The sequence below is a fragment of the Carettochelys insculpta genome, chromosome 23 (assembly GCF_033958435.1).
Source record: "Carettochelys insculpta isolate YL-2023 chromosome 23, ASM3395843v1, whole genome shotgun sequence".
Classification (NCBI taxonomy): Eukaryota; Metazoa; Chordata; order Testudines; family Carettochelyidae; genus Carettochelys; species Carettochelys insculpta.
The window spans coordinates 1,662,688-1,688,763 of NC_134159.1; the positions used below are offsets into that span (position 1 = coordinate 1,662,688).

General features: G+C 51.7%; 1 protein-coding gene across 8 annotated transcripts in view; it reads left to right on the top strand.

Moving 5' to 3' along the window:
- Positions 1-351: 351 nt before the first annotated feature.
- TMEM269 (transmembrane protein 269) overlaps positions 352-26,076 on the top strand; it is a 46,031-nt gene continuing 20,306 nt past the window's right edge. Inside the window, exons 1-3 of one of the 8 annotated variants that reach the window (XM_075017989.1) lie at positions 364-405; positions 5,344-5,414; positions 25,468-25,577. Coding sequence is in view for 2 of the 8 variants with exons in the window: in XM_075017987.1 (XP_074874088.1) it covers positions 5,390-5,414 (25 nt within the window). In the remaining 6 variants the exon portion in view is untranslated. Of the gene's footprint in view, positions 406-1,826; positions 1,917-5,343; positions 5,415-18,353; positions 20,599-23,027; positions 25,578-26,076 lie in introns of those variants that run through there. The other 7 variants (XM_075017994.1, XM_075017991.1, XM_075017987.1 and 4 more) reach the window with 7 other exon arrangements.

Below are 26,076 nucleotides of genomic sequence, written 5' to 3' on the forward strand. Positions count from 1 at the left end.
CCGGTGCAGTGGGCGATGCATGGGCTGGCGCAGGGGATGCAGGGACCGGTGCAGTGGGCGATGCATGGGCTGGCGCAGGGGATGCAGGGACCGGTGCAGTGGGCGATGCATGGGCTGGCGCAGGGGAAGCAGGGACCGGTGCGCGGGGCGATGCATGGGCTGGCTCAGGGGATGCAGGGACCGGCGCGTGGCGCAGGCAGGTGGCGAGGGCACGCAGGGGCGGTGCTGCCCCCGCGCCGGGAGCTGTCCCCTCCGCTCTCCTCCCCTCCCCCCCCCCCACGAGACCCTGCCGTCACTTCCTGTGGAATTTTCCCGCGGGCGGGGGGGCGCTATAAGGGCGCGCGCCGGGCGCCGGGAGCTGCAGCCGAGTCCGAGCCGCGTCCGAGTGCGGAGCCGCGCGCCCCGGTGAGTGCGGCCGGGCGGGGGGTGCACCCCGCCCCCTCGTTCTGCATCCCGCCCCGCCCACCCCCTCCGGCCCCCATCACCTCCAGCCCCCATCACTCCCCACCGGGCCCCATCGCTCCCATCCCCGGCCGCGCCCCATCACCCCCCCGCTAGACCCCACCACCCCCCAGCTCCCCCGCCGGGCCCCATCACTCCCCAGTCCCTGACTGGCCCATCATCCCAACTCTCCAGTCCTGCATCTCTGGCCTCTGTACGTCACCCCAGTACCCGCCCGGCTCCCCCACGTCTGCCTCCCCCAGCCTCGCCCTTCGCCCCCTCACGCTCTTTGGCCACAGCCTGTCTCACTGCCCCCACTCAGCCCCGTCTCCAGGTGCTGCATGTCATGGCCATTGTCCCATAGACACCCCCCCCCGGCTGTGCCCTGTTGCCCCTTCATCCCCCTTGGCCCCACTCAGCCGTGGCGTGTCACCCCTGCAGCACCTCAGCAGCACCCGCCGTTCCCTCTGCCCCCGACCACTGCTCCGGCCCTTCCTCACCCCCTCAGGAGGGATGGGCTCTGCCAAGAGCTCTTAGTGCCAGTAGCCGAGTCACTGCCCGGGGGCTTGTTTTAGCCCCTCACCCCAGTCTCTGCAGGGTTTGCTCCAGGCCCCTGGGGAGCCCCTTCCCCCAGCTCCCCACCAGAACTGGCCGCACCACAGACCTGCAGGAGGCAGCCCCGGCCCGGCCCATTGCAGGGAAGCAGCGTTTGCCTCTCGCCCCGCCCACAGGTTTGGCGACCCTGGCACTTTGGCTGGCAAAACTGTGGTCAGTTGGGGCTGTGAAAAAGCCGCCCCTGGAACAATGCACATTTCCTGCACCCCGGCAATGGGACGGCCACTCTCCCACTGGTGTGGTTACCCCGGGGGCTCGTTCACTCCCAAGGGCCTGGGGAGGCTGAACTGCACTGCTGAGTAGTCCGTGGTGCAGACATAGCCTAAAGCGACGCCACCGGCAGGCTGGACTGTGACCGGAGGCTGTCCTCACCACATCGCCCAGGGCCACGGCTTCGCAGCCCGAGCCTCGTGAGCGTTGAGCCTCACCCCTGCTGTTGGTGCAGCTGGTCGCTGAAGAATTCTTGTATTGTGCTGGCCCGTGCCTCAGAGCGGTGTGTTCCCAGCCATGGTGGAAACGCCTGGCATGTAGCGGCAGTGCTGGGACTGGGCCTCTGCAGCACTTACAGCATAAAGGTGCTCAGGGCCTCACTCTGCCAGGTTCTGGCCACTTCTACAGCCTCCTCCGCTGGGAGCTGCCTCCTTGGGGAAGGCAGTAAACCCAGGCCCAGCCCTCTTTCCACTGGTATCACCAGTGCTCCTCCCACCCAGTCCCTGGTACAAATACTCTGGCTGCTAAATGAGCCCTGCCCAGTCCTATGACCCTCTGTTGCTCAGGAGAGGGGGGTTGGGTATAAGAGGAAGAAGTGCATCAGGCTGGGAGCAGACTCAGTTCTTATTCTGTCTCTGCCACTGACTGGGGTAAGTCGCTGCTCTTGTGCCTCAGTTTCCCACCTTTAAAAGTGGTGGTTGGAGAAGAGAGTGGGGTGGGGGGTGAGGAGGGTCTATTTATAAGCAGTGCTTTGAGTATAATAGGCTCCGGTTGTAAATCAGGAGTAGCTCTGGGTGGCGTTACCTGCACTTGGGCCGTAAAACCCTACACAAGGGCAAAGTTCTCTTAGGGTGGAAGTTGGCAGGCAAATAGATGGGCTGATTCCCATCTCCCATAGCCGGGGGTGGTGTCCCCATGATTTGCCCCAGGGTAGTTCAGAGAAGAATCTGCCCGGGGGGCGGTAATGGTTTCTGGAAATGTCGCTGCTCTCCCCAGAAAGGGTTTGCTGCGCAATGCTCTGTCCTCTCTGCCTGATCCCTAGCTGTGCAGCAGCACTTGGGCTGCTTCCTGCAGAAGATATTAATAGCCCAGAGCATAGCTGCTTATCACCGTGACAGCTCCTTGTGGGGCCCACTACAACTGTCTGAGGGACTTGCTTATTGTTTTCCCTGGTGGGGTCCTGCCCAGGAGAGTCTTGTGTGTGTTTTAATCTCCCTGGCAGAGCCAGTCGAGGAGGTTGTCAGGTTTGGGCAAGCAGCTTAGAGACGATGAGCTCAGCCTCAACCTGCAGCTCTGCCTGCCCCGACAGCAGATTTCTCAGGCTGTCCCGACCAAAGTGCAGTAATTGCAGGAGCTGATGGAGTGATTTGCAAAACACACAACTCCGTCCCTTGTTTTCCGGGCCTTTGTCCTCCCGGCTTGGTGGCCCGGGCTCCTGCTGCAGTACAGCCTGGGGGTGGGAGAAAGGCCCGAGATTTGTCAGGTGCCTCAAAGATGGTGGGGCTCGTGTGTTGGATTCTATTGCTCACAGGGGTTTAGGAGCAGGGCTGCCAAAAATCACCCCACTTGTTACAACTACGCTGATCATCTGAGCCCCCTTCTATCTGCAGCTCCCAATCCAACTGCCCTGTGTCTTCTTCGGAGAGCTCCCTCAGGTGCAATCTGCCCTGCCTTTGCAGCCACCCACCACTCGCCAGCTTTTCAAATGGCCGGTGCCCCCTTTCCAGCCGACGTGGGGCAGGGCAAGGAGAATGCCTGGTCTCCTTCCCTCCTCCTGCCCCCACACCAGCAGGCCCTGAGGCAGCCCAGAAGAGTTCCCATCTCTTTTGCGCCCAGCCTGGCTTCTCATCCTGTGGGAGCAGGAGGGAGGCTCCCACTCAACTTCTCCAGGCCGTCCCTGCTGTGGGACCTGGAGCCGGAGGGCCCAGGGCCCACCTCTGGCACAACACCACAAACTTCTGTGTTGGTCTCCCAGAATCCCAGGCCCCACCCCGCCTGGCCCCACCACCCCCCTGGCCCCATCCTGCCTGCCCACACCACCTACCCTGATCCACCAGCACTTTGGGTTGCCACTGCCTCTCCCAGTCCCTCACTCCTCCCATAACCACCCTGGTCTCTGCTGCCTTCCCTGGCCTCCCACCCATCCCCCCCATTGCCCCAGCTCCCACTGCCTTCTCCTGTCCCTCACACATCCCCCAATCACCACTGGTCTCTGCTGCCTCCCCACTCATTGCCCTGTTCCCTGCTGCTTCCCTGGGCTCCCCTTCACCCTGTCCCTGCTGCCTCCCCACGTTGCTCTGATTTCCCTTCTGTGGGCTCACAGCCCCGCCCTGCTCCCCAACCACAGTGCCCTGGGCAGTCACCCAGCCTGAGCCCGGCCCTGGTGGGATCCCTACGCTATTGCCCCTCAGTTCACATCCCTGCACCTTAGAACTTCCCCACCTTCAGAGTTTAGAAAACTCTGCACTTCCCGAGCCTCAGAGCTGTCCCTGGTGACTCCCGCAGCGCTCGGCAGGGCATGAATACCCGGGAAGGCACCCACGTGCGCTTGTGCCAAGAAGGCTAACGGCATGGTGGGGTGCATTGCCAGCAGGGGGTGTGAAGTGATGATTCCCCTGTATTCAACACCAGGGAGGCACGTTTGGAGTGCTGTGTCCAGTCCCCTCACCCGCACCCCATTACAGAAATGATGTGAACAAACTTGGGTGGGGTGGGAGGAGTCCAGAGTGCAGCAGAGATGATGAGGGGGCTGGAGCACATGACCTGTGAGGAGAGGCTGAGGGATTGGGGCTCGTTTTAGTCTGCAGAAGAGAAGAGTGAGGGGCAATTTGATAGCAGCCTTCAACTTCCTGAAGGGGGCGTTCCAAAGAGGGTGGAGAGAGGCTGTTCTCAGTGGTGGCAGATGGCAGAACAAGGAGGAATGGTCTCAAGTTGTGGTGGGGAAGGTGTAGATTGGTTAATAAGAAAAACTACCTCACCAGGAGGGTGGTGAAGCACTGGAATGTGTTACCAAGAGAGGTGGTGGGATCTCCGTCCTTAGAGGTTTTTACGGCCCAGTTTGACAAAGCCTTGGCTGGGATGATTTAGTTGGGGTTGGTCCTGCTTTCAGCAGAGGGCTGGACTCGATGACCGGCTGAGGTCCCCTCCAGCCCTAGGAGTCTATGGTTCCATAATGCAGCAGAGGATAAACTTTTCTTCAAAGTTTAAACGTTTATTTTTTGAGCGGGACCTTGTAGCAAATTCCACATAAGCTATCTGTGCCACTCAAATAACAAAGAACAGTTTCCCTTCAAAAAGTTTTTCTCTAGATAAGATGGAAGAGACGTTTTATTCTTTAGCAGTGTGTTTCCAAAATTAGTAAATTGTCTTTCAGTTCTCAGGGATTCTCCCGTGTAAGCAGATTTGCCCTTGAAATTTCAGGCGTGTGGATTCTGCTTTCAGAGTAGTTCCTGTAGTCCAGGGGAATAGCTGTGTGAGTCTAGTGCAGGCTGGGCTAGGAATCCTGCCCCCATTGAATGTCAGAGGGATTGAAACCCCAGCATGCCTAAGCTCCTTGGAATACCCAGTCATTGCCGTGTAAAAGCTCAGAGTCATGCACCTTCTTAGAGACTCTCAGGAATTTGCTTTCGGGAGGTTCCAGGGTCAGATGCTCACCGGCCAAGGCTGAAGCTCAGGGGTGAGGTTTTCATAGGTGACTGACCGCTTTGCCCAGCTGATCTGGGGCCTGGCATTGTTGGTTGAGCAGGGGGAAGCAAACTTTGTGTGCTGGTGTTGTCTGCTGTGCTTGGAAGAGAAATGCTTAGATGTATAGTTACAGGATGCTCCCATCGCTGGTGCATAGCTTTGAACTTCCAGCCATTGGGGAAGTTTAGGTGTTTGGTACAATGGCACTTCTTGAGGGTGCTTTGCTCTGATAACAGGTCACACACAAAATGGGTGTGTTTAGATGCAGGCAGAGTCTTCCCCAGTCAGTTGGCCGTTTGTAATACCCCTGTGGGAACAAAGACGAGCAATTTGGGCAATGAGAACCAGATGCTTCCAGCATGATCTAACCTCTCTGTGCATGTTTTCTGTTAGTCTTCCATAGTGGAAGAGCGCAGCAACCCATATAAATTCAGCAGAGATGTGGATGGTGTCACCCCCTTCTGGTGAGTACTTCATTAACACTTTGAGCATGTCTTACTCCTTTCTGCATTCTGATCTCCTGATCCAAGTCTTTTTTTCACTGGAAACACAAACCAACCAACCAACCAACAACCCTACAAAGTGGGAACCAGAGGGGGAGCATGGAGCAAATGTGCCAGCTATCATGCAAAGATGTTTAGGTGCCGGAGGTCTGACCATGTATGAATTAGGTCCAGGTGAGAAAAACAGATTTTATTTTTGATCACAAGTCACAAAGAGACAACCAAAAGCTGCTCACTAGTCCCTGCAGCTGGCTGGAGAACAGGGTGCGTTTGGGAACATGGTTTGTATGCCCCCAGCTCATCTCTTGCTTTGGGGAACAGAATTTCAAAACTTTTCACCCACTTCTGGTCAGTGTTGGCAAGCTGTGTTGCCCTCCATAATGGGCCCTTTTCTGGCTTTGATTACCCTGTGAGCCTAGGGAGGGAGTTGCTACCTGAAATCCTGCAGATTGGCTCACCGACAGGGACAGACAAAGGGGGCAGCTGCCAGTGGGGATTCAAAAGGGCCCAGGGCTCCTGGCCACCACCACCACTGCTACTGCTCTGGGCAGTGCTGAAGGGTTGCCTGGGGGAGACTAGCCCCAGCTCTGCCCCTCAGTCCAAGGACCTCTTCCAGAGTGCAGAGCTGCCCTCCCAGCTTGCCCCAGGGCTCAACAATGTGTCTCCCCTCACTCCTACCTCCAGGCCTGCAGTGCTCCCAGACGATAACGCTGCAGAGCCTGGGATTGTGGATTGTTGGACTCTTTGCACCTGCCAACCACCCAACCCTTCAGAAGCCATTCTCCCCCGGCTCTGCCCCTCCCATACCCTTCGACCCAGACTCTGCTGGAGGGAGGGGAAGCTGGAGTTCTTCTCAAAGTCCACCAGCTTAAGTGGAGTATGGACAGTGATCTGGTTCCAGCATGCCACGTCACACCCCACAGAGCCCCAGCTGCTGTGTGTAGAGGAAAGGAGCACAGAGCAGTCCCCATGACCTGCTTTCCATGCCCCTCTATTTCCTGCCTGTTCCTGGTGGTGCTGGTTCCCTGATTCCCAGCTGAGCTATAAGGGCCCAGCCAGGCCTTGGGCAGAACATGGTCTACCAGCCTTAGTTACACAACACAGAGACATAAGACTTACTAATGAGTCATGGTTAACAAGCCACTGGCTTCTCGGGATCTTTAACTCTGGTATAACTGAGACAAAATGTGAAAGATGAATTCAGCCAAAGGCAGTCCCCGCCTTTCCTGGGCTTCCTGGAAATAGTAAAACTCAATCTTTTGTTAGCGGCCATAGCATCCAACATAGGAATGGCCACACTGGGTCAGATCAAAGGCCCGTGCAGCCTAGTGTCCTGTCTTCTGACAGTGGCCAATGCCAGATGCCCAGAATAGGTGAGCATCAAGTGATCGCTCTTGTCCTCCACTTCCAGCCTCTGACAAACAGTGGCTAGGGACACCGTCCCTGCCCATCCTGGCTAATAGGCACGGATGGACTTACCTAGCTCTTTGCTGAACCCTGTTCACAGAATCATAGGGCTGGAAGGGACCTCAGGAGGTCATCTAGTCCAGCCCCCTGCTTCAAGCAGGATCAACCCCCACTACATCATCCCAGCCAGGACCTTGTCCAGCTGGGACTTAAAAACCTCAAGGGATGGAGCATCCACCACCTCTCTAGGCAACACATTCCAGTGCTTCACCACCTTCCAGGTGAAGTAGTTTTTCCTAATATCTAACTTACACCTCTCCCTCTGTAGCTTCAGACCATTGCTCCTTGTTCTGCCATCTGTCACCACTGAGAACAGCCTCTCTCCATCCTCCTTAGAGCTCCCCTTCAGGAAGTTGAAGGCTGCTATTAAATCACCTCTAAGTCTTCTCTTCTCTAAACTAAACAAGTGCAAATCCCTCAGCCTCTCCTCATAGGTCTTGTGCTCCAGCCCCTTAATCATTTTTGTTGCCCTGTTGAAGTCCTGGTCTTCACAACATCCTCTGGCAGGGAGTTCCGCAGGCCAACTGTGCGCTGCGTGAAATAAAACTTCCTTTTGTTAGTTTTAAAATCTGCTGCGCATTAATTCCCCCAGTTCTTATAGCAACAAATAAATAACTTTCTCTTATTCGCATTTACTCCACACCAGTCGTGCTATTATAGACCTCTCTTATATATCCCCTCCGCCCCCGCCCCGTCTCCTCCTCTCAAAATGAAGAGTCCAAGTCTCTTTATCTCTGTTCGCATGGCATGCCCAAAGGCTTCTGCCATCCCAAGCGTGGGAGACTTTGTTGCACTTAATGTGCAAACTTATAGGAAGACAAGGCCTCTGCCTCAGAGTGTAAAACATTAAATGTAATTGTTTGCCACCAGGGCCCACCTGGCCTGATGGGCTAGCAGTTTAATTGTAAAATGCGTGTTTGTGTATGTGTTAGAACAGCCCCCACAGACACAGGATGGGTGTTGGTTTGACAGGACCAAAGCCTGGAGAAGGAAGTGAAGCCTGACGCTTTTCTCATATTTGGGGCCCAGTCCAGCTCCTGTTGAAATCCATGAGAGTCTTTTTCTGAAATTCAGTGGCTCTTGGGTTAAGGCCTTTTGTGTCTCGCTTTGTGATAAACTGGCCAAAGAGCCACATAACTGCATCTGGCAAGGGGCGCATGTGAGTTGCTGGAAGTTGTGCGCACGCAGCTCAGGGCAGAGTGTGGTCTGTCATTTTTAACATTCATGTGTTTGCTTTGGGGATGACTAGGAAATTCCTTCCTTGCAGTTGTTGGAGGTTGGTTTGTTTGTTGTTCATTTCACATTGGTTAGAGTGTTCTTTCTTCTCCGCTTTCTCTTCTCGGTGTTCTAGAAGGTTTTTCATGCAGCCATTCCTGGGCATGAGCTGTCTTTACTTCTGAACTTAACAATCTGATTTTAATTAACTGATTTGTTGAATGATCATGTAACTGCTAATTGCCAAAAAGCACCTCCCATCCCCAACAGTGACTTCCAAGACAACAGGTCCCTTTCCACGCAATGAGGAAACAGCAGAAAAATACAGAACTATCACTTCTCCAGCTCCCTAACGTCGTATGTGCCAAGGGAGGATACTCGGAAGCCCTTTCCCCAATGGCCTTGCAGCACCAGGGTTGTGTGATGACGAAAGTTTTTAAATGTCCCCAATTCTTCCCCCCCCACCTCTTTTTTACATGCTCTCAGCTGAAAGTATAACAATAGAGAGGTCGCCATGTGCCGCTGAGGAATTCATGCACTAACTGCATCTCTTCCACTATCCTTTTTCCCCGGTAGGCTGAAGCAGACTTCAGTCAGCTCGAGTTAGCAATGGTGCACTCCTGTGCAGCTGGTGCGGGCCAGGCTCCATCTGCTTGGCACCAGAGTGGGGACTGCAGTGGCGACCAGGGACTGGATCCTATTGTCAGTACTTCCTGCATGACTCAGCTGCATCAAATGTAAATCCCTTAGCTGCAAGCAGGAACGCTGTCTTTAAGGTTTCAATGGAGAGGGGGCTAAATCTCTCTTTTTTTTTTTTTTTAAGTGTAATTCGTGTTTGACTTGACTGCAGCAAGATTGAAACTAAATTTGGAGCACAAGATTAGCATTCACGGCCTCTCAGTTCCACAGTTTCTCCATGGGGCTCTCCACGCCAGCGTTGGGTTGCACTTACCTTCTGAATGTAATCCTGGGTGAAATTCCCCCACCCAGTGCAGAAGGGTGACATGAGAGCAACACAGCTGTCCTGGCCTTGTTCTGGGCATGTAACTTTGAAACTTTTCTTATATACCTCTTGTGACCTCGAGTCCAGACTGGGTTCTTTCTAAGTGGTGCTGTCAGTCAGGGCAAAGTCTTCTTGAAGTCAGTGGCATTATGCTGGTGTAAAACCAGTATACAAGAGATCAGAATCAGGCCTTGGGTTTCTCCCCATTTCAATAGGTCTAATCTACTATATGCTTTAGAGACCTTGACCAAGAATTCCTCCTAAACAGTAATAGCTGGAGCCATCAAATTCAGCACACAGCTTCCTCTTAGTGTAACTTAAAGCAAGATAAGGGGTTGATTGTGCCAGGAAAACAGGATGGACCTGGAATGGGATTGCTTCTTGTAAAACCAAACATAAAAGAGGCAGATTCACCAGTTCAAGTTTAGTCCTCAAAACTGATCTAACCGAGCGAATGTTGGAAGAAAGTGAACCAAGATGAGCCAGAAAAATAGAAAGAACCTGGACATGGATTGCTTCTCAATAAAGGCTGCAGAAAAGAGACAAAAGGGATACATTTTTAGTAGTGCCCTGGTTTGGCACAGTTAAATCAATGCTTAAGGGTCACAAACTGTAAGAAAATGTTAGTGGAAATCAAATTGATTATAGCCCTCTTTTATGAAAACATAGCAAATAATAAGAGTTTATAGAGATAAGGGAAAGATACACTTAATAGAATTCCCATTTTAAAAAGTACTAAAAACATTGAACAAACTTTAACAATTCCTTAAGAAATCCAAAATAAAATTTAACAATAAAAATAACGCTATATCTGAAAAATATAATCGTCTAAATAAAGAACATGCATTTTCCTTTTATTAAAAAAACAAACAAAAACTTAACTGAGTTAAAAACCCTAGCAATGCCAGGTAAATCTGCTAGTTTTACCCTATAATTGACAGTGTTACAGAATCCGTCTTGTGCCGCAAGTGCATGTTGTTTTTTAATAAGTGCTAGTCCCCATGTTTGCCAGATAATGTCCTAGGTGTGAACTGAGCTTGTGTCAGTGCAGAATTGCCTGGCAGGTTATGCAGCCAGCCTGGGACGGTCACATTTGTAAAAAGTGCAGTCATAGTGGCAGTGGGGCCATGGGCAGCAACTCTCCTAGCTCTGTAGATGAAGCAACCCCAGGAGCCTGGCTCTCAGCTTTGGGATCCTCTTTCCACCAGTGCTTTCCAGTGCCCTAATGTGCTGTGCTCACAGGGGTGTTTTTTCACACTCTGAGCAAGAAAGTTGCAGTGCAGTAACATGACAGTGTAGACAAGCCCCAGCCCCATTTGCATCTAGTGGCCTGTACGCTTGTGATGGAGTGGGGGGAGTGCCTGTGTGAGTCAGGCTGGATGTCTGAGGCTAGCAGCAGCTCCCACTGGCTAAGGATGACCCTGGGGCTACAACTGGCAGGTAACACCTCTGCCTGAACAAAGAGGAGGGAGGAGCTGAGCTGGGTTTTGAATCGGGGGGCGGCAGTTAGAGGCTAGGAAAAGGCAGAGCTGGAAGGCAGCCAGCCTGAGGAGGGGGAAGCTACACCCCAGAGGGGCACCCCTCGGGGTCTTCTCCCCAGGACAGGTTGGAAGGACTGTCTCTGGCTGCTGTGCTGTCGCTTCTGTGAGAAACTGGGCATCTGTCGCCTAATAAACCTTCTGTTGTACCTGCTGAGTGAGAGTCACTCCTGCCAGCGGACGGGGTGCAGTGCAGGGGGACCCCTGAACCCCATCACACTGGTGTCAGAAGTGGGATGCACTGCACCCACGGATGAGCTCCCAGCAGTGGCTGACTGAGCACCAGAGAAGGAAGGAGTCTCACAAGAGCCAGAGGGGGAACAGAGCCATTCCTGCAGCTGCTGCTGGTGAGTGGATACCCCGGGAGATAGCGGGGAGATGGATTATACCCGACTCCTGAAGGCAGAGCTAGCGGGGCTGTGCGGAGAGAGGGGCCTGACCGTGGGGAAGGCGACCAAGGCCCAGCTGATTGCCCAGCTGGAAGAGAATGACCGATCCGGGGGGGCAGAGCCTGTCCCGGCAGAAAGTGGCTGGTCAGCCTCGGGAAGCGTTTCGGATTCTCCGACAGGAGCAGGGGCTCGACGCCGTCAGACAGACGCGGTGCCCGCCAGGTCACGCTCAGCTAGCGGTGGTCCATTGCGGGCAGAGTCCCCCGCCGCAGAGCTGCGACGGCTGGAACTCGAGGTGAAATTAAAGGAACTGGAGCACCAGGAACGGGAAAGAGAGCGTGAGCACGAGCGCCAGGAACGAGAAAGAGTGTGAGCACGAGCGCCAGCTACAAGAGACACAGCGGGAGGAGAGAGAGCGAGAGCGTGAGGAGAGAGAGCGGGAGCATGAGCGAACCATGGCAGAGGTGAGACGCCAAGAGGCCCCAGCTGCGGTAAGCGGGGAGAGGGCCAGACGGCTCGGGGTGGCCAGTCACTTGGAGACGCGTGTGCTGGCCCAGTGTCAGGACCCAGGGGACATGGACGAGTTCCTTACCGCCTTTGAGCGAGCCTGTGAGTTGCATGAGGTTCCCCCAGATGAGTGGCTCCGGCACCTCACCCCCTTGCTGGGCCAGAAGGCCGCAGCGGTGCTCAGCCAGCTGGTGGGGCTGCAGCCTGGGGACTATGAACGGTTCAAACAGGCCCTGCTGCATAAGTTCGGGCTGACTCCGGAGATGTACAAGAAGAAGTTCCAGGAGGCGCAGAAGAGGCCAGAGGAAACCCATGTAGATACAACCGCCCGCCTGAAGCAATACTACCAGAAGTGGGCGTTTGGAATGGGAGTCCAGTCCGTAGAGGACCTGATCGAGCTGGCGGTCGTGGAGCCATTCTACGAGATGTGCGCACCTGACCTGAGGGTGTGGCTCATGGACCGGAAGCCAGGGGACTCACCTGATGCAGGGAAACTGGCAGATGACTTCACAAACAGCCGGGCCAGGTTTGAAAGTGAGCCCCACAAAGAGAGGGAGTCTCGGAGAGAGAGGGAGCCCCGGAGGGAAGGGAGTCCTGGAGAAACCGAGAATCTCAGAGAGACCGGTCCCTAACTGTACGACAGAGGGGACCACCTCTTGGGCAAGCCCAGGAAAGAGGGGCCAGCCACCCACCCCCCAGAGAGCCAAACAGAGCCCGGACAGAGCAGCCGGCCCGAGGGACACAACAAGACCCAGGCTGTTATCGCTGTGGGCGAAAGGGGCATAGAGCAGCCCAGTGCCCCAGGCTCCCAGACAGGTTGAGCAGGCCGGGGGGTCATGGAGTCAACTGAGTGGGGTCCGAGAAGCCAGAGGGGCTGGCGGCCAAGGTGGGTGGTGCTGACAATGGGCACTCGGATTGGGCTGAGTCTGCCCCACAGACCAGCTCCTCAGGGGGACCAAATGCTCAGAGGTCAGTTTACAGAGTGGGGGCGGCACTACCTTGGTGGAGCAAGTGTCTCAAACACCTCGAAGTAGATGGGAAAAAGGTCACGGGGTTCTGGGACACAGGCGCTGACGTGACGCTGGCCCGACCCGGGGTGGTGGCACCGGGCTGCATGATACCCGATTCCCACCTGACGATAACAGGAATTGATGGGACCCCTTTCAAGGTGCCCATGGCGAGGGTGCACCTGAAATGGGGGAAGAAGGAAGGCCCCAAGGAAGTGGGCGTGCACAGCCATTTGCCGGCGGATGTACTGATGGGGGCTGACCTGGAGAACTGGCAAGGTGAACGCCCTCGTGCCCTGGTCCTGACCCGTAGCCAAAGAAAACGAGGGGTGCGCTCCCCAGATTCAGGGGTACAGGCCCAGCCAGTCACAGGAGCCACAGGGGCCAACCCTGAGAGAAAGGGGGCCCCCAAAAACCAGATCTCACAGGCCAGGGGTGCTGGAGCCAGGCAGGGATGGGGAAGTAGCATCCGCTCCTGCCCGAGCGGAAGAATTCCAGGCAGAGCAGCAGAGAGACCCCTCCTTGCAGAAGCTGAGGGAACTGGCCAGTCTCAGCCCAGCTCCACAGCTGGGGGAGGGCTGCAGGGAGAGATTCCTGTGGGAAAAGGGATTCCTGTACCGGGAATGGGCTCCCAGACGCAAAGCGGAGCCATGGAAGGTCCAGAGGCAACTGGTGGTTCCCCAAAAGTACCGGCGCAGGCTGCTGTACCTAGCCCATGATGTCCCGCTCGCCGGACACCAGGGGATCCACCGCACCAGGAGAAGGTTGTTACAGAACTTTTTCTGGCCAGGGATCTTTGCAGCTGTCCGTCTGTATTGCCTGTCCTGCGATCCCTGCCAGAGGGTGGGGAAGAGCCGGGACAAGGGGAAAGCTGCCCTGAGGCCACTGCCCATCATAGAGGAGCCTTTCCAGAAAGTGGCTATAGACATAGGGGGCCCCTTCAGCAAGGCAACGCGTTCGGGGAAGAAATATATTTTGGTAGTGGTAGATTTTGCCACGCGATACCCAGAAGCAGTGGCCTTGACCTCTATCGACGCTGACACCGTGGCAGATGCACTGCTGTCCATTTTCAGCAGAGTGGGGTTCCCCAAGGAGGTCCTCACAGATCAGGGGTCCAACTTCATGTCAGCCCTACTGCAAAGCTTGTGGGACAAGTGTGGGGTCCGGCACACCTGGGCCACAGCCTACCACCCGCAGACCAATGGGCTGGCGGAGAGGTTCAATGGGACTCTGAAGCAGATGCTGAGAACCTTCATGAATCAATACCCCCATGACTGGGACAAGTACTTACCCCACCTGCTGTTTGCATACAGGGAGGTGCCCCAGGAATCCACGGGGTTCTCCCCGTTTGAGCTGCTGTACGGAAGGAGGGTACGGGGACCCTTGGACTTGCTCAGAGAAGAGTGGGAGGGGACGGCCTCTCCTGAAGGGGAGTCAGTGGTACAGTATGTACTGACCTTCCGGGAAAAACTCACCGAGCTCATGGGCCTGGCCAGGGAGAACCTCTCCATGGCCCAAAGGAAGCAAAAGGTCTGGTATGACCGTAACGCCAGGGCCCGAGCCTATGCCACCGGGGATCAAGTGATGGTCCTTGTACCTGTGCGGCGGAACAAGCTGCAAGCGGCCTGGGATGGGCCCTTCAAGGTTGTCAAACAGCTAAATGACGTGAATTATATGGTGGAACTGTCGAACCGGGCCCACAGCCACCGAGTCTATCATGTGAACATGATGAAACCTTACTGGGACAGAGAGAACTTGGTGCTGGCCGTGTGCAGACACTGGGAGGGGCAGGGGGATGATCCCTTGGTGGATTTACTCACAAGGACTGGAGCCGGCTCCTTGCTGGAGTCCATTCCCCTCTCAGACCAGCTGACCCCTGCCCAGCAGACGGAGATCAAGGAGGTGCTGCATTCGCATCAACAGCTGTTCTCGGACAGACCCGGACGCACTGAGCTGGCTGTCCACCGAATAGAGACAGGCACCCACGCCCCTATCAAGTGTGTGCCATTCAGAGCCACAGGGAGGACGGCTCAGGACATAGAGCGGGAGGTTGAAGACATGCTGGCTCTGGGGGTGATCCAACCCTCGTCCAGCCCCTGGGCCTCTCCCGTGGTGTTAGTCCCTAAAAAAGATGGGTCTGTTCGGTTTTGTGTGGACTATCGCAAGCTTAACGCCATCACTGTCTCGGACGCCTACCCCATGCCCAGGCCTGATGACCTTTTAGACAAGCTGGGGGGAGCCCGTTACCTCACCACCATAGACCTCACCAAGGGGTACTGGCAAGTGCCATTAGACCAAGATGCCCGGCTGAAGTCGGCTTTCATCACTCCTGTGGGGCTCTACGAGTTCCTGGTCCTGTCCTTTGGTCTCAAGGGGGCACCCGCTACCTTCCAGTGTCTAGTGGACCAGCTACTGAAAGGGATGGAGAGCTTTGCCCTGGCTTACATGGACGACATTTGCATCTTCAGCCAGACGTGGGAGGACCATGTGTCCCAAGTCAAGCAGGTGCTGGACCGACTCCAGAAGGCCGGTCTGACTATCAAGGCAGGGAAGTGCAAGGTGGGAATGGCTGAGGTGACCTACCTGGGCCACAAGGTGGGCAGCGGCTGCTTAAAGCCAGAGCCAGCTAAAGTGGAGGCTGTCAGAGATTGGCCAACACCCCAGACTAAGAAACAGGTCCAGGCCTTCATTGGGATGGCGGGGTACTACCGGAGGTTTGTGCCCCACTTTAGCTCCATCGCAGCCCCCCTCACGGAGCTGTGTAAAAAGGGAAAGCCTGACAAGGTGGTCTGGACAGAGCAGTGCCAAGAGGCCCTCTGCGCGCTGAAGGAGGCTCTGGTCAGGGCCCCAGTGCTGGCAAATTCAGACTTCAACAAGCCCTTCCTGGTGTTCACCGATGCCTCAGATGTGGGGCTGGGGGCGGTGCTAATGCAAGTGAATGACAAAGGGGAGAAACACCCCATCGTGTACCTGAGTAAGAAGCTGCTGCCCCGGGAGCAGAACTCCGCAGCCATAGAGAAGGAATGTCTGGCCATGGTGTGGGCACTGGGGAAGCTGCAGCCGTACCTCTTTGGACGGCGTTTCACCGTGTACACCGATCACTCACCCCTGACCTGGCTGCATCACATGAAAGGGGCCAACGCCAAGCTCCTGCGGTGGAGTCTGCTCCTGCAGGACTACGACATGGAGGTGGTCCATGTGAAGGGGAACAACAACACCATAGCTGATGCCCTGTCACGCAGGGAGGGCCCCGAACTTCCCCAGGTCACTGGCTAAGTGACCCCGCTCAGTTTGGTCTGGAAGGGGGGAGAGATGTGATGGAGTGGGGGGAGCGCCTGTGTGAGACAGGCTGGATGTCTGAGGCTAGCAGCAGCTCCCAGTGGCTAAGGATGACCCTGGGGCTACAACTGGCAGGTAACACCTCTGCCTGAACAAAGAGGAGGGAGGAGCTGAGCTGGGTTTTGAATCGGGGGCGGCAGTTAGAGGCTAGGAAAAGGGAGAGCTGGAAGGCAGCCAGCCTGAGGAAGGGGAAGCTACACCCCAGAGGGGCACCCCTCGGGGTCTTCTCCCCAGGACAGGTTGGAAGGACTGTCTCTGGCTGCTGTGCTGTCGCTTCTGTGAGAAACTGGGCATCTGTCGCCTAATAAACCTTCTGTTGTACCTGCTGAGTGAGAGTCACTCCTGCCAGCAGACGGGGTGCAGTGCAGGGGGACCCCTGAACCCCATCACAACGCTGCTGATGGCTGCTAATGAAAATTCAAACGCTCTTGTTGTTGTGAACTCTCACTCTAGCAAGTGCATTCAGATATGATGTTCAGCTGGTGCCTGCCTAGCTGCCAAAACCTCCGCTTCTCCATGACACCTTCTGTGCTGTTGAGCTGTCAGGCACTGCGCAGTGCACTATGTATGGTGGGGGAGTAGAAAACAAAATCCTTTTGCTGTAGACATGACTTACTTGAGAGCTGCTGTAGCGATTGTGTGACACATTTTCATACACAAAAAGCCTTCTGAAAGAAACCACAACATTTTCCTGAAGCTGTTGCAGAATTTCTACTTTTTGGCTCTGCTGTTCCATAGTTATCAGGGGAGCTGGCTGTAAAATGTAGAGGAGTATGCGGTCTCTTAACTATGCCAACCCACAGCCCAAAGCAGGATCAAGCCCAACTAAATCATCCCACCACCTCCCTAGATAATGCATTCCAGTGCTTCACCACCCTCCTAGTGAAATTGATTTTTCTGAATATCCAACCGAGACCTCCCCCAACACAACTTGAGACCATCACTCCTCGTTCTGCCATCTGCCACCACGGAGAACAGCCTCTCGCTGTCCTCTTTAGAACCTCCCATCAGGTAATGAAGGCTGCTATGAAATCCCCCCATCACTCTTCTCTTCCGTAAACTAAATAAGACCAAATCCCTCAGCCTCTCCTCATAGGTCATGTGCTCCAGGCCTCCAATAATTTTTGTTGCCCTCCACTAGACTCTCACCAATTTTTCCACATCCTTTATGTAATGGGGGGGGCACAGAGTTGGACATAATATTCCAGGTGTGGCCTCACCGGTGCCAAATAGAGAGATAAAATAATCACTTCTCTCGATTTGCTGTCAAAGTGCTTCTACGAATGCACCCCAATACGCCATTAGCCTTCTGACAACAAGGGCACACTGTTGATTTATATCCAGCCTCTCATCCACTGTAATCCCCAGGGCCTTTTCTGCAGAAGTGCTGCTTTGCCAGTCGGTCCCCAGCCTGTAGCAGTGCTTGGGATTCTTCTGTGCTAAGTGTAGGACTCTGCACTTGTCCTTGTTGAACCTCATCAGATTTCTTTCGGTCCAATCTTGCAATTTATCTAAGTCACTCTGGAGTCTATCCTTACCCTTCAGTGTATCTCCTTCTCCCTCTAGCTTCCTGTCACCCTTGAACTTGCTGAGGGCAAAAATTAACCCATCATCCAGATCATTAATTGAATTGGTGAATAAAACTGGCCCCAGGAATGGCCTGTTGGACTCTGTGCTTGATTGTGTTTCAATCCTGTGGGGCTGAGTCTGATTGTACTTAAAACTGAAAAACAAGTATAGTGCCATTGACTTCATTTGTGTTGCTTTTGATTTACACTAGTTTATATGAGTAAGAAGTTTAGTGTTCTACACCCATTAGCATAGATGTAAATGACTGCACAAAAATAAGACAGTGGAGAGCGGGGGGGTCCTTGGGGAGGGTAACACAGAGAGGGAATGAAGACCAGGCTGTTGTCTCCTTGGTACTCAGCTCCTGGTATTATTGGAGAGCGGAGGTGTGACATGTCTCATTTAATTGTGGCTGAAGATTGATAGCTTGCATTGCAAGCAGCACCTTTCATGCTTTCCTGAACAGGGGAAATAGGGGGAAGCACGTTCGTATTTGAAAGGTAACGTTGCTGAAAGGCTTTTGCTTGGTAGACTGAGTTAACTGAAGTAATGCAAAACTAGCCATGGTGAGAGTAAGGGGAATTTTATGGCAAATCTGTCCTTTGGAAGGACACTCAGGTTTTTCAAACTTCTGTCTCTTTTTTTTTCTTGCTACTTATTCCTTTGGGAGCTTGATGTTGAATTTCCCCTATTAGAATTAGGTTCTTTGAAACTTGCATGCGTGGTTGCTGGGGAACTTGCATGTTTTTTTTTTTGTTTTTTTTTTTCTTATTTGAGAAAATAGCATTGAAGTAAGGAGCTGTTAAGGAATTGTGTAGTTTTTTCAAATACAAGTTAGGATCTACCAGCCCTACTGATGTTCTTTTTGATGGATTAACTGAAGGGGAATGTATTGATCATAGCATCTAAGCATGCTGGCTTTTCTGAGTTAAGCTCTCCAAATTTGTGAGTGAGGGAGGGAGGTGTTACTTTAATTTAGTCTGACCACAGTTTCTAGGCCTTCTTATACTCAGCCTTTGCATCGATCCATGACAACTGTCACAGCTCTGGCGCTGCCACAAGAAAGCTCTTGTTTTGAAACCCAGATGACTCTCTTCAGGTACGAGGTGAACGTTGAGAGGGTGGTAGGTCTCTATTACACAGTCCTTGGCACAAAAGCCTTTCTGGGTTGGCAGCACAGTTAATTTGTTGGAGACAAAAACAGCAGTTCACCACTTCAGTGAAGACTACTGCAGCAACACTGTTCCCAGAAGCAAACTCTCAGGTGCTGCCACTTACCTATGAGACATGTTTTCCCTGCTCCTTTGCAAGTCACTCAGATTCCTCTTACCTAGTGGAGATGTGTCATTGTTGGTATAAAACTGAGCAATAAGGGATGTGTGTGTCACCCTACCAGGCATACTTTGGGTCTGAATCTGTAAGGGCTGGAGATCACCAGTCATTCACTGAGCTATAAACCACCACCTGCAGGGTAGGGCCTCCGTGCAACCTGGTGCAAAGTCATTGGCTCTGCTCCCATTTATACCAGCTGAGAACCTGGCCCAGAATGGCTTCACAGGCAGGCGGAACTGCATGCTCTTAGCATTCACTGTGAATTTCTCCTCTGCTCAATGGCACCCTGTTGGCATGCCCAGCAGGGACGCGGGAAAGCCTTCTAGAGCCTTCACTGCTCTCCTCTTCCTTCCCAGGGTTTCCCCCAAGCTCTAAGGAAGAGATGGTGATGTCATGTTCTCCAGCATCTCCTCTCACTCATCCTGATACCTTAAAACCTGTAGTCCCCATGTAAGCAGTGCTAAACTAACTCCACAGGGAACCACTTCCCCTTTCTTGGGCATTTGGGGTTGCATATTCAGAGGTCTGGGAACTTGTTCCCTGCTGTACCTAAAATCTTGGGGGAAACCCTGCATTATCACTTACCACTTCCTTTTCAGTCTGCCAGTGTATAAATGATGAGAAATAACTGTATTCATTTCAGCCAGAAGAGTCCCTCCTGGTAGCTTTATGTTGAGTCTGAATGTTGTGTACACCTATCCTAGAACTATTCTGTTGTTTTAAACGTCCTTCAATAGATCATCTGAAGTTGGCCATCTTGTTTTCAGTTTATCCAAAAAGACATGTATGCTCTCTGTCTAGCTGTCCCTGCAGGAGGGCATACACACCAACTATTTTTAAAGCCCTGTTAACACATGTCCAATTAAAATAAGACAGCCATGCAAGAAGCCCACTTGTGAAGCACTGTGTGTACTGTGCAAAAAGGGACCCCTCTTCCCTTTGTCAGACACTTTCTTGGCACCAGCAAGTATTAGCTGGGTGGAAAGAGAGAGAGAACTTTTCTTCAGACTCAGCCAAGTTCCCTGCAGTATAATTTGGCTGACCTAGCATTCTGTTTTTCAATTCAAGATTAAAACTCAGAGAAAAGAAATTTCTATCAGAAGATGTGCTCTGTCAAAAGGCAGAGGTTAGGCAATGTCTTGCTTGCAACCTGAATGACTTAGTGAGGATTTGCCTTCTCGGTCTGCCTTGGGACAGTTCCTGTGTAATGAACCCCTTGGCTTGGATGGCTCACACTGGAAATGCCCCAAGACCCAGTGGCTTTATCACACTTTAAGCAATGGTGTTCTGTAGCCAGAACGACCGGCGCCCATCCTGCCTTTGGCTTCTGCTGAGAACTGATGACCTCCAGGGGAGAGACCCATGTGGACCCAAAGGCAGAATGTGGCCAGTGTGGCATGAGAACCTGATCTGGCCCCCATTGGAACGACTCATTGACTTCAATGAGGGGTGGGTTGTGCCCTAACGGTGGGGGCGCTAGGCTGCCTCACAGGAAGCTGGACACAGTGGGCCTGACCCTTCTGTCGCATGGGCAAAGCCCGGGAGTAACTCCGCTGAAGTCAGTGGAATCTTGTCGATGCGATAGGAGCATCAGGCCCCATGGATGGGGAGTGGGGTGTTGATAGTTAACACTCAATGGTTGAATGTTTTAACCTCCTTCCCCTGAGTAATCACAGCTGTTGCAAGTGTGCACAGGTTATTGTGAAAGACACTGCTCAAAAGTGGAACAAACTTGGCTTACTGACGGCCAGTGGATAATCCCTTTTTTACATCAGAAAGGTAAAGCAATGCCAATTTCATACTTGATTTTAAAAAACCCTCTGTGCACCCTCTCCTCATGTTCTGTTACTGCTGATGCCAGCAGCCAGCCATTGTGATGCCAGAAGCATTGCTGGGCATCAAGATTCTAATCTTTTTGTTGCTGCCTTTCTCTGTTTTCACTGACGGTTAAAATCCAAGATGTCTGCTGGGGAGGATTCCTGTCTGCACCAGCGCTGAGGTGGTTAGTAACCCCGCCATTCATAGCGGGTTTGGACTTTGCATTGAGTCAACAGGGCTCTTCAGAAGAACTGAGCTTTAACTCTCAAGGGATGTGTTGATATTTAACTTGAAAGAAAATCATGGGGAAAGGAATAAAATGCTATTTTTAAAAATACATATCTGAGGGCCACATTGATCAGCCCATATTCCAATAAGGGCTGTTATCGGAGTGGATTAGGATCTCATTTAGCCTGATGTAAATTCAAAAGAATAAGTAATACTCTCAGACTTACTCTGGATCTATACCAGCAAAACTGAGATTGAATCTGGCCCAAGGGGAATCTGGGGTGAAGATTGATCTGATTTAAACTAAACGTCTATCCCTATTGTGACAGGGGAAGAAGATACTTAATGAGTTAACATAAGTGTATGAGCCTCGTTCTCCTCTCACTCTCGTCCATTTGACAGCAGTAGAACCTGCCTTCTGTGGTGTTACTGTTGGTATTTGCTCTTACTTGTCCCAAAATAATTGAGTGAGGCCACTGAAGTTGGTGGAAAGGAGACTTGTGTGCACCTGGCGTGAGATGAGAATCATGTCCTATAAACTTGCGGACCCTTTCCAATTCACTTCAAGCCAGTGACAGAAGTTGTGCTGATCTCCAGAGGGAGCGGTGGAGTGTTGTCTCTGGCCTAGTGTAGGGTGGTATCAGAGCGCACAATATGTGTGCTCAAGGTCTGTCTCATATGTCTAGCGAGTTATTAGTTCTGATGGCTGCTTTGCTGGATAGCAGCTGCCAGGTACATCTGTCTAAGCATCTTTTAGTTCTCCAGGTAGCCCTCAAGGCTAGTCACTTGTGATAGGACTGAAGACCATCAAGCTGGCTGTGATGGCTGAGTGGGGGAATAAGTCATGCTAGTTTTAACTGACACGTCTTTCCAGATGCTATGGACTGACGGAAAGCCAGTGGTGACAGTTCTGAGGCCCTCGGCGCTTTCATAAAGCGGGATTTTCGTTGATGTCACAGTACAGGCTTATAGTAGGTTTAGAGTTCTTTATTTAATGGCCTGTCTTAATTTAGTTCCCCTCCAGCTGTAGAGTGACGCAAATACTTAACCTGCTCAGCCCTGTTTGTTCAGATGTGTCTGTTGAATTTTGGTTAAGGATAATCAGTTTGCTCAAGTTTATCTTGTAGCAATGAAGTGATGAAGAAAGTCACCCCAGTGCAGGGTGCCCAAATGAGGCCCTTGCTATGGGTCTAGTAGCGTACCAGAGTTTATATGGTCCCCTTGGGACTGCGGTGAAATTAATCCCAAGAGTTAGCCAGGTTTAGTGTACAGAGGCTGAATCTTTCTGGACTTGCTGATGCAAAGCTTCATTGGAGTCAGCTGGAGCCTTGCCTGAGCTGGAAATGCCAGACCAGGCTCTAAATGAGTGCGAGTGCCCAGAGACACCTGCCTTGGTAAATTTTATTCACACCGTCTTTGCGCAGGTGTGAAGGACTGCCACGGGCATTAGTGCACTTACACCAGAGGGAGTGAGGGGAAAATCAGGCCCATGTGTCTTTGATAGGCTTTCAGTGTGAGGCAAGACCCCATTGTACACTCCTTTATAAAAATAACTGTTTCATAATAAATAAAACTTCAGCCAGCCTCACCAGTTGAATAAAACACGCAGCAAGCAGCTGCTGCGCAGATTGAGGTCAGAGGCTCTGTTTCTTCTGAAGAAGCTCATGATGTGGGAGAACAACTGTTGTACATCACCCCTTAGAATGAAAATAGTCCCAGCAGAGATCTTGGATGGTTTTCAATTTTGGATGTGTCATGGTGTTGGCATCTAAGCCAGGCTCATTCCAGGAGTTTGAGATCCACCTACGTGTGTGAATACAAAACACTTCCATGACGTTTGCAATACGTTTTGGCCTGCCTCTCAACTGTGACAGAAAATCAATGAGGTGGGGGAAGGTCCATTTGGTCCTGGGGAACCACAGGTGTCCTATATATTTCTCAAGTCTTCTGTTTAATTCAGCTGAAAAAGGTAAAGGAGTGAAACTGGAGCCCACTGGTTAGATCTTTTCATTTAAGACTCTGTGAGAGTCTCTTGTTCAAATGTTGCATTTGGCTGCATGTTAGCTGCTGAATTCCAACACCAGCAACAAATATAATCTGAGGGGCGGGCTGGGGGGCACGATTAGTGAGTGGGGAAAAGGGGGTGATGGTTCAGTGTTCAATACACTATCTTGGAATTCAAAAGCAGAGGCAGTAGTATCTGATGATGGAATAATGTAAAGGCAATGAAGTCTTTCTTGACTCTAAACATCACAGACATGTTCCATTGGAGAGGTATAGTACGGATTATGATGTCCACTTATTGCACGAGACTAAGGAGCCGTTCACTTGTGTTTTGGGATCTGAGCTGTTCACTTAAAATACCATTTTAGCACATAAAACATGCACCACATTATGCCCATCTTGCAGTTCCTCCTCCAGAATATGTTGCTAAATAGGATCTGGCTGAGTCAGTACCTGGGTAGGACTCCTCCTAGGATCACCTGAGGTTCTTCTGCAAATTTACCTTGGAAGCCAAAATTCTCATCTGGGTTAGACATTCAGCTCAGCCAGGGTAAGCTTGGGGTTTTTGCAACTCTTCCTCCAACATGGCCACACTGTCCTTGCAACAGAGGGAGAGAACAAGTTAGTGCCCTTCTAACTGACAGAGGAAACCAAGTCCCAGTGCTAAAGGTTCCTGCTGGAAGAGGTAGATTGCACTGAATTAACATAAAACCAAGCCAGTGGGTACAAAGTGAAATGGGTGTAACCAAGGAAAACACCCCACAGGCGGCAGTAAATGGTCTCAGACGACTCAGCCTAGCACGGCATGCAGAGGACTATGTGCAAGACACAGGGGTGTACTCAAAGTCCTGTGTCCACTTTGTCGGTATTTAAATGGCAAGTAGGCCTTTGCACATTAGCCTCCTGCCCCATGCTGGGTTTCACCTGGTGGAGACCCAGAAACCCCCGTTGCTCTCAGAGGAGTGTCCACGAAATACAGAATCTGATGCCAGGTCACTTGTGTACAACCCTAGAGTTGTGCCTGGTTCAAACCGTTAAAATCAATGTTATGCAGATTAATTTTGCCCCTGAGACTAAAATGAGCAATTGAGCAAAATGATTGAAACTAGCTTCCTACCACTGGCTGCTGCTTTAGCTCATATGCTTGCATAAAGAGGGACAAGTTAGAGTCAGGCTGTTTTTCCTTCTGTTCTTGCTCCTTCCTGCCTTTTTTGTGTATGTCTACGTGGCCTTCTGCTCCATTGATAAACAGTCATATCTGGAGTCTTTACATTACTGAGATGAAAAGTTGAACTGCATTTATAGTATATTTAAAACTCCTATTTGTGTATTGTCATTGCCAGTCTCCAACCAGCAGCAAATTTTAAAAAAAACAAAGCCCTTAAGGCAGCAAGACACAACCTTTCCCTGGCTTGCACCTACTGACTAGTGCCTGTCATTGAGAGGAGAATTTAAGCCAAACTCTAGAAATGCTGTAAACAGCCTTATTACTGCAAATATAATAGGCCAGTGTCACCGGTACACTCAGCTCATTTTTGCTGCTGTGATGATGCAAAGTGGCTGCAAACATGTTATCAATGTTTTTAATTATTGAAACAGCACAGTGCAGCCAAAGCAAGGTGGCAGATTAGGTCCCAAAGGTACAGAGAAGCATGCTTTTAATTCATACGGAAAGCACCTTGTTTTCTTGTACGTTATTCCCCTCTCTTTCTGGGGTGTCTGTAACCTTTGACATCTCCCCTAGCTTGCGGTAAAGGAGTACGACCTACACAAATGGAACTGATGCTAAACCCAATAAGTCAGCTGTTCAGCTTTTGACAGCGAAAAAAATCTGTTCATTAGATTTCATTTCTTACAGAACATTTTTCAGCCAGTTCGTTTGAAAAGTTGGATGTAATTGACTACCTTCTACAAGTCCTGAGCACAGAAAACATTCCTGCATTTTCAACTTGGGAGTCCAGCTCTTTTTATTAAGGATGTAACTCATTTCACTTCATGAGCATTGATTGTACATCCTGTTTGATTTAGTCCATGAAACATTTCCAATGCGCACACTGGGGTAAATGATCTCTTTTCTAGCAACCTTTGTTGCTATGTTTTATGTTAATCGAAGTGACAGGCAGGATTGGTTATAATGTGGGACAAATAAACTTCTTTGTAGTGCTCCGAGTGCATGTTTTATCTGCTCAAGTATTTTAAGCGGACAGGTTCACTATGTTCCTCTGACCTTGCCTAGAATGGACAGAGCTTTGCAGGTTTGATGGGATTTTTTTTAACAGTTATTTTAAAAAATGAACATGCTTTTGTACAAAGAGTGAGCAACTGAGCAGGTCCCTGAAGTTTAAAGAGAATACGGCTGCCTGCGGCGGGTACCTCCGGAGGGGGCCCAATGACTGCCCTGGGGAGAATCTGGTTTCACGCTAGCAGGTGCTGCTAGTGAAACTTGGATGAAGGTGTGCCTGACGAGATACTAGCTTCCCCTGTGTTGTCCCAGTTGGAGTCTTGGGAGGGCTTGACGGGAGGGAGGGAAAGCCGTATGCTCCAGGCTGACTCGTTTCGCAGTGGTGGCTTTTGCTCTGACATGCTGTTTTCTTTCAGATGAAGAATCTCATGAACTTGCCTGGCTTTGGAAACACGTCAAGGGCAGGGTGCAAAACACACTAGTAGGACATGACCCTTAACCTTTTCTCTAAAGAGTAGCCCTATAGGTATATAAGATAAATAGAGCTTAAAACGTGGGGTTGGTTTTTTATTGTAAGTTTGAATTTTGCTTTTTTTCCTAAGTAAAAATGATGTTTGTTTTCCTGGTTGTCTGTGGGTGTGGGGGAGCAAAGCAGAGATGCCTTTAAGAGTCTTCTGCTAAGCTTTTTAAAGATGCATATTGTATAATTGTGGCCTGTGGTTACGGAATGGGGTGAATGGAATGGAAGTCAATGGGGCAATGGGGCTGAACAGCTGCAGAGTGAATCGCTTTTGTTTGTGATGTTATCTCTGGCTACAGTGGCCTAGAACTTGTCTCCTTTATTTCCTCCCCTGACACCATGCAAAACTAACTTGCATAAACTTCCATCACTTTGGGCCAGCACGAGCCCCAGGTGCCACTTTAGCCAATATTGACTCCGTGGGGGCTGCACAGGGCTGAGTGTCACCTGCCATTTACAGGGCTACTCCCTGAGATAACATCTTCCTATAATTGCACTCTGTCCT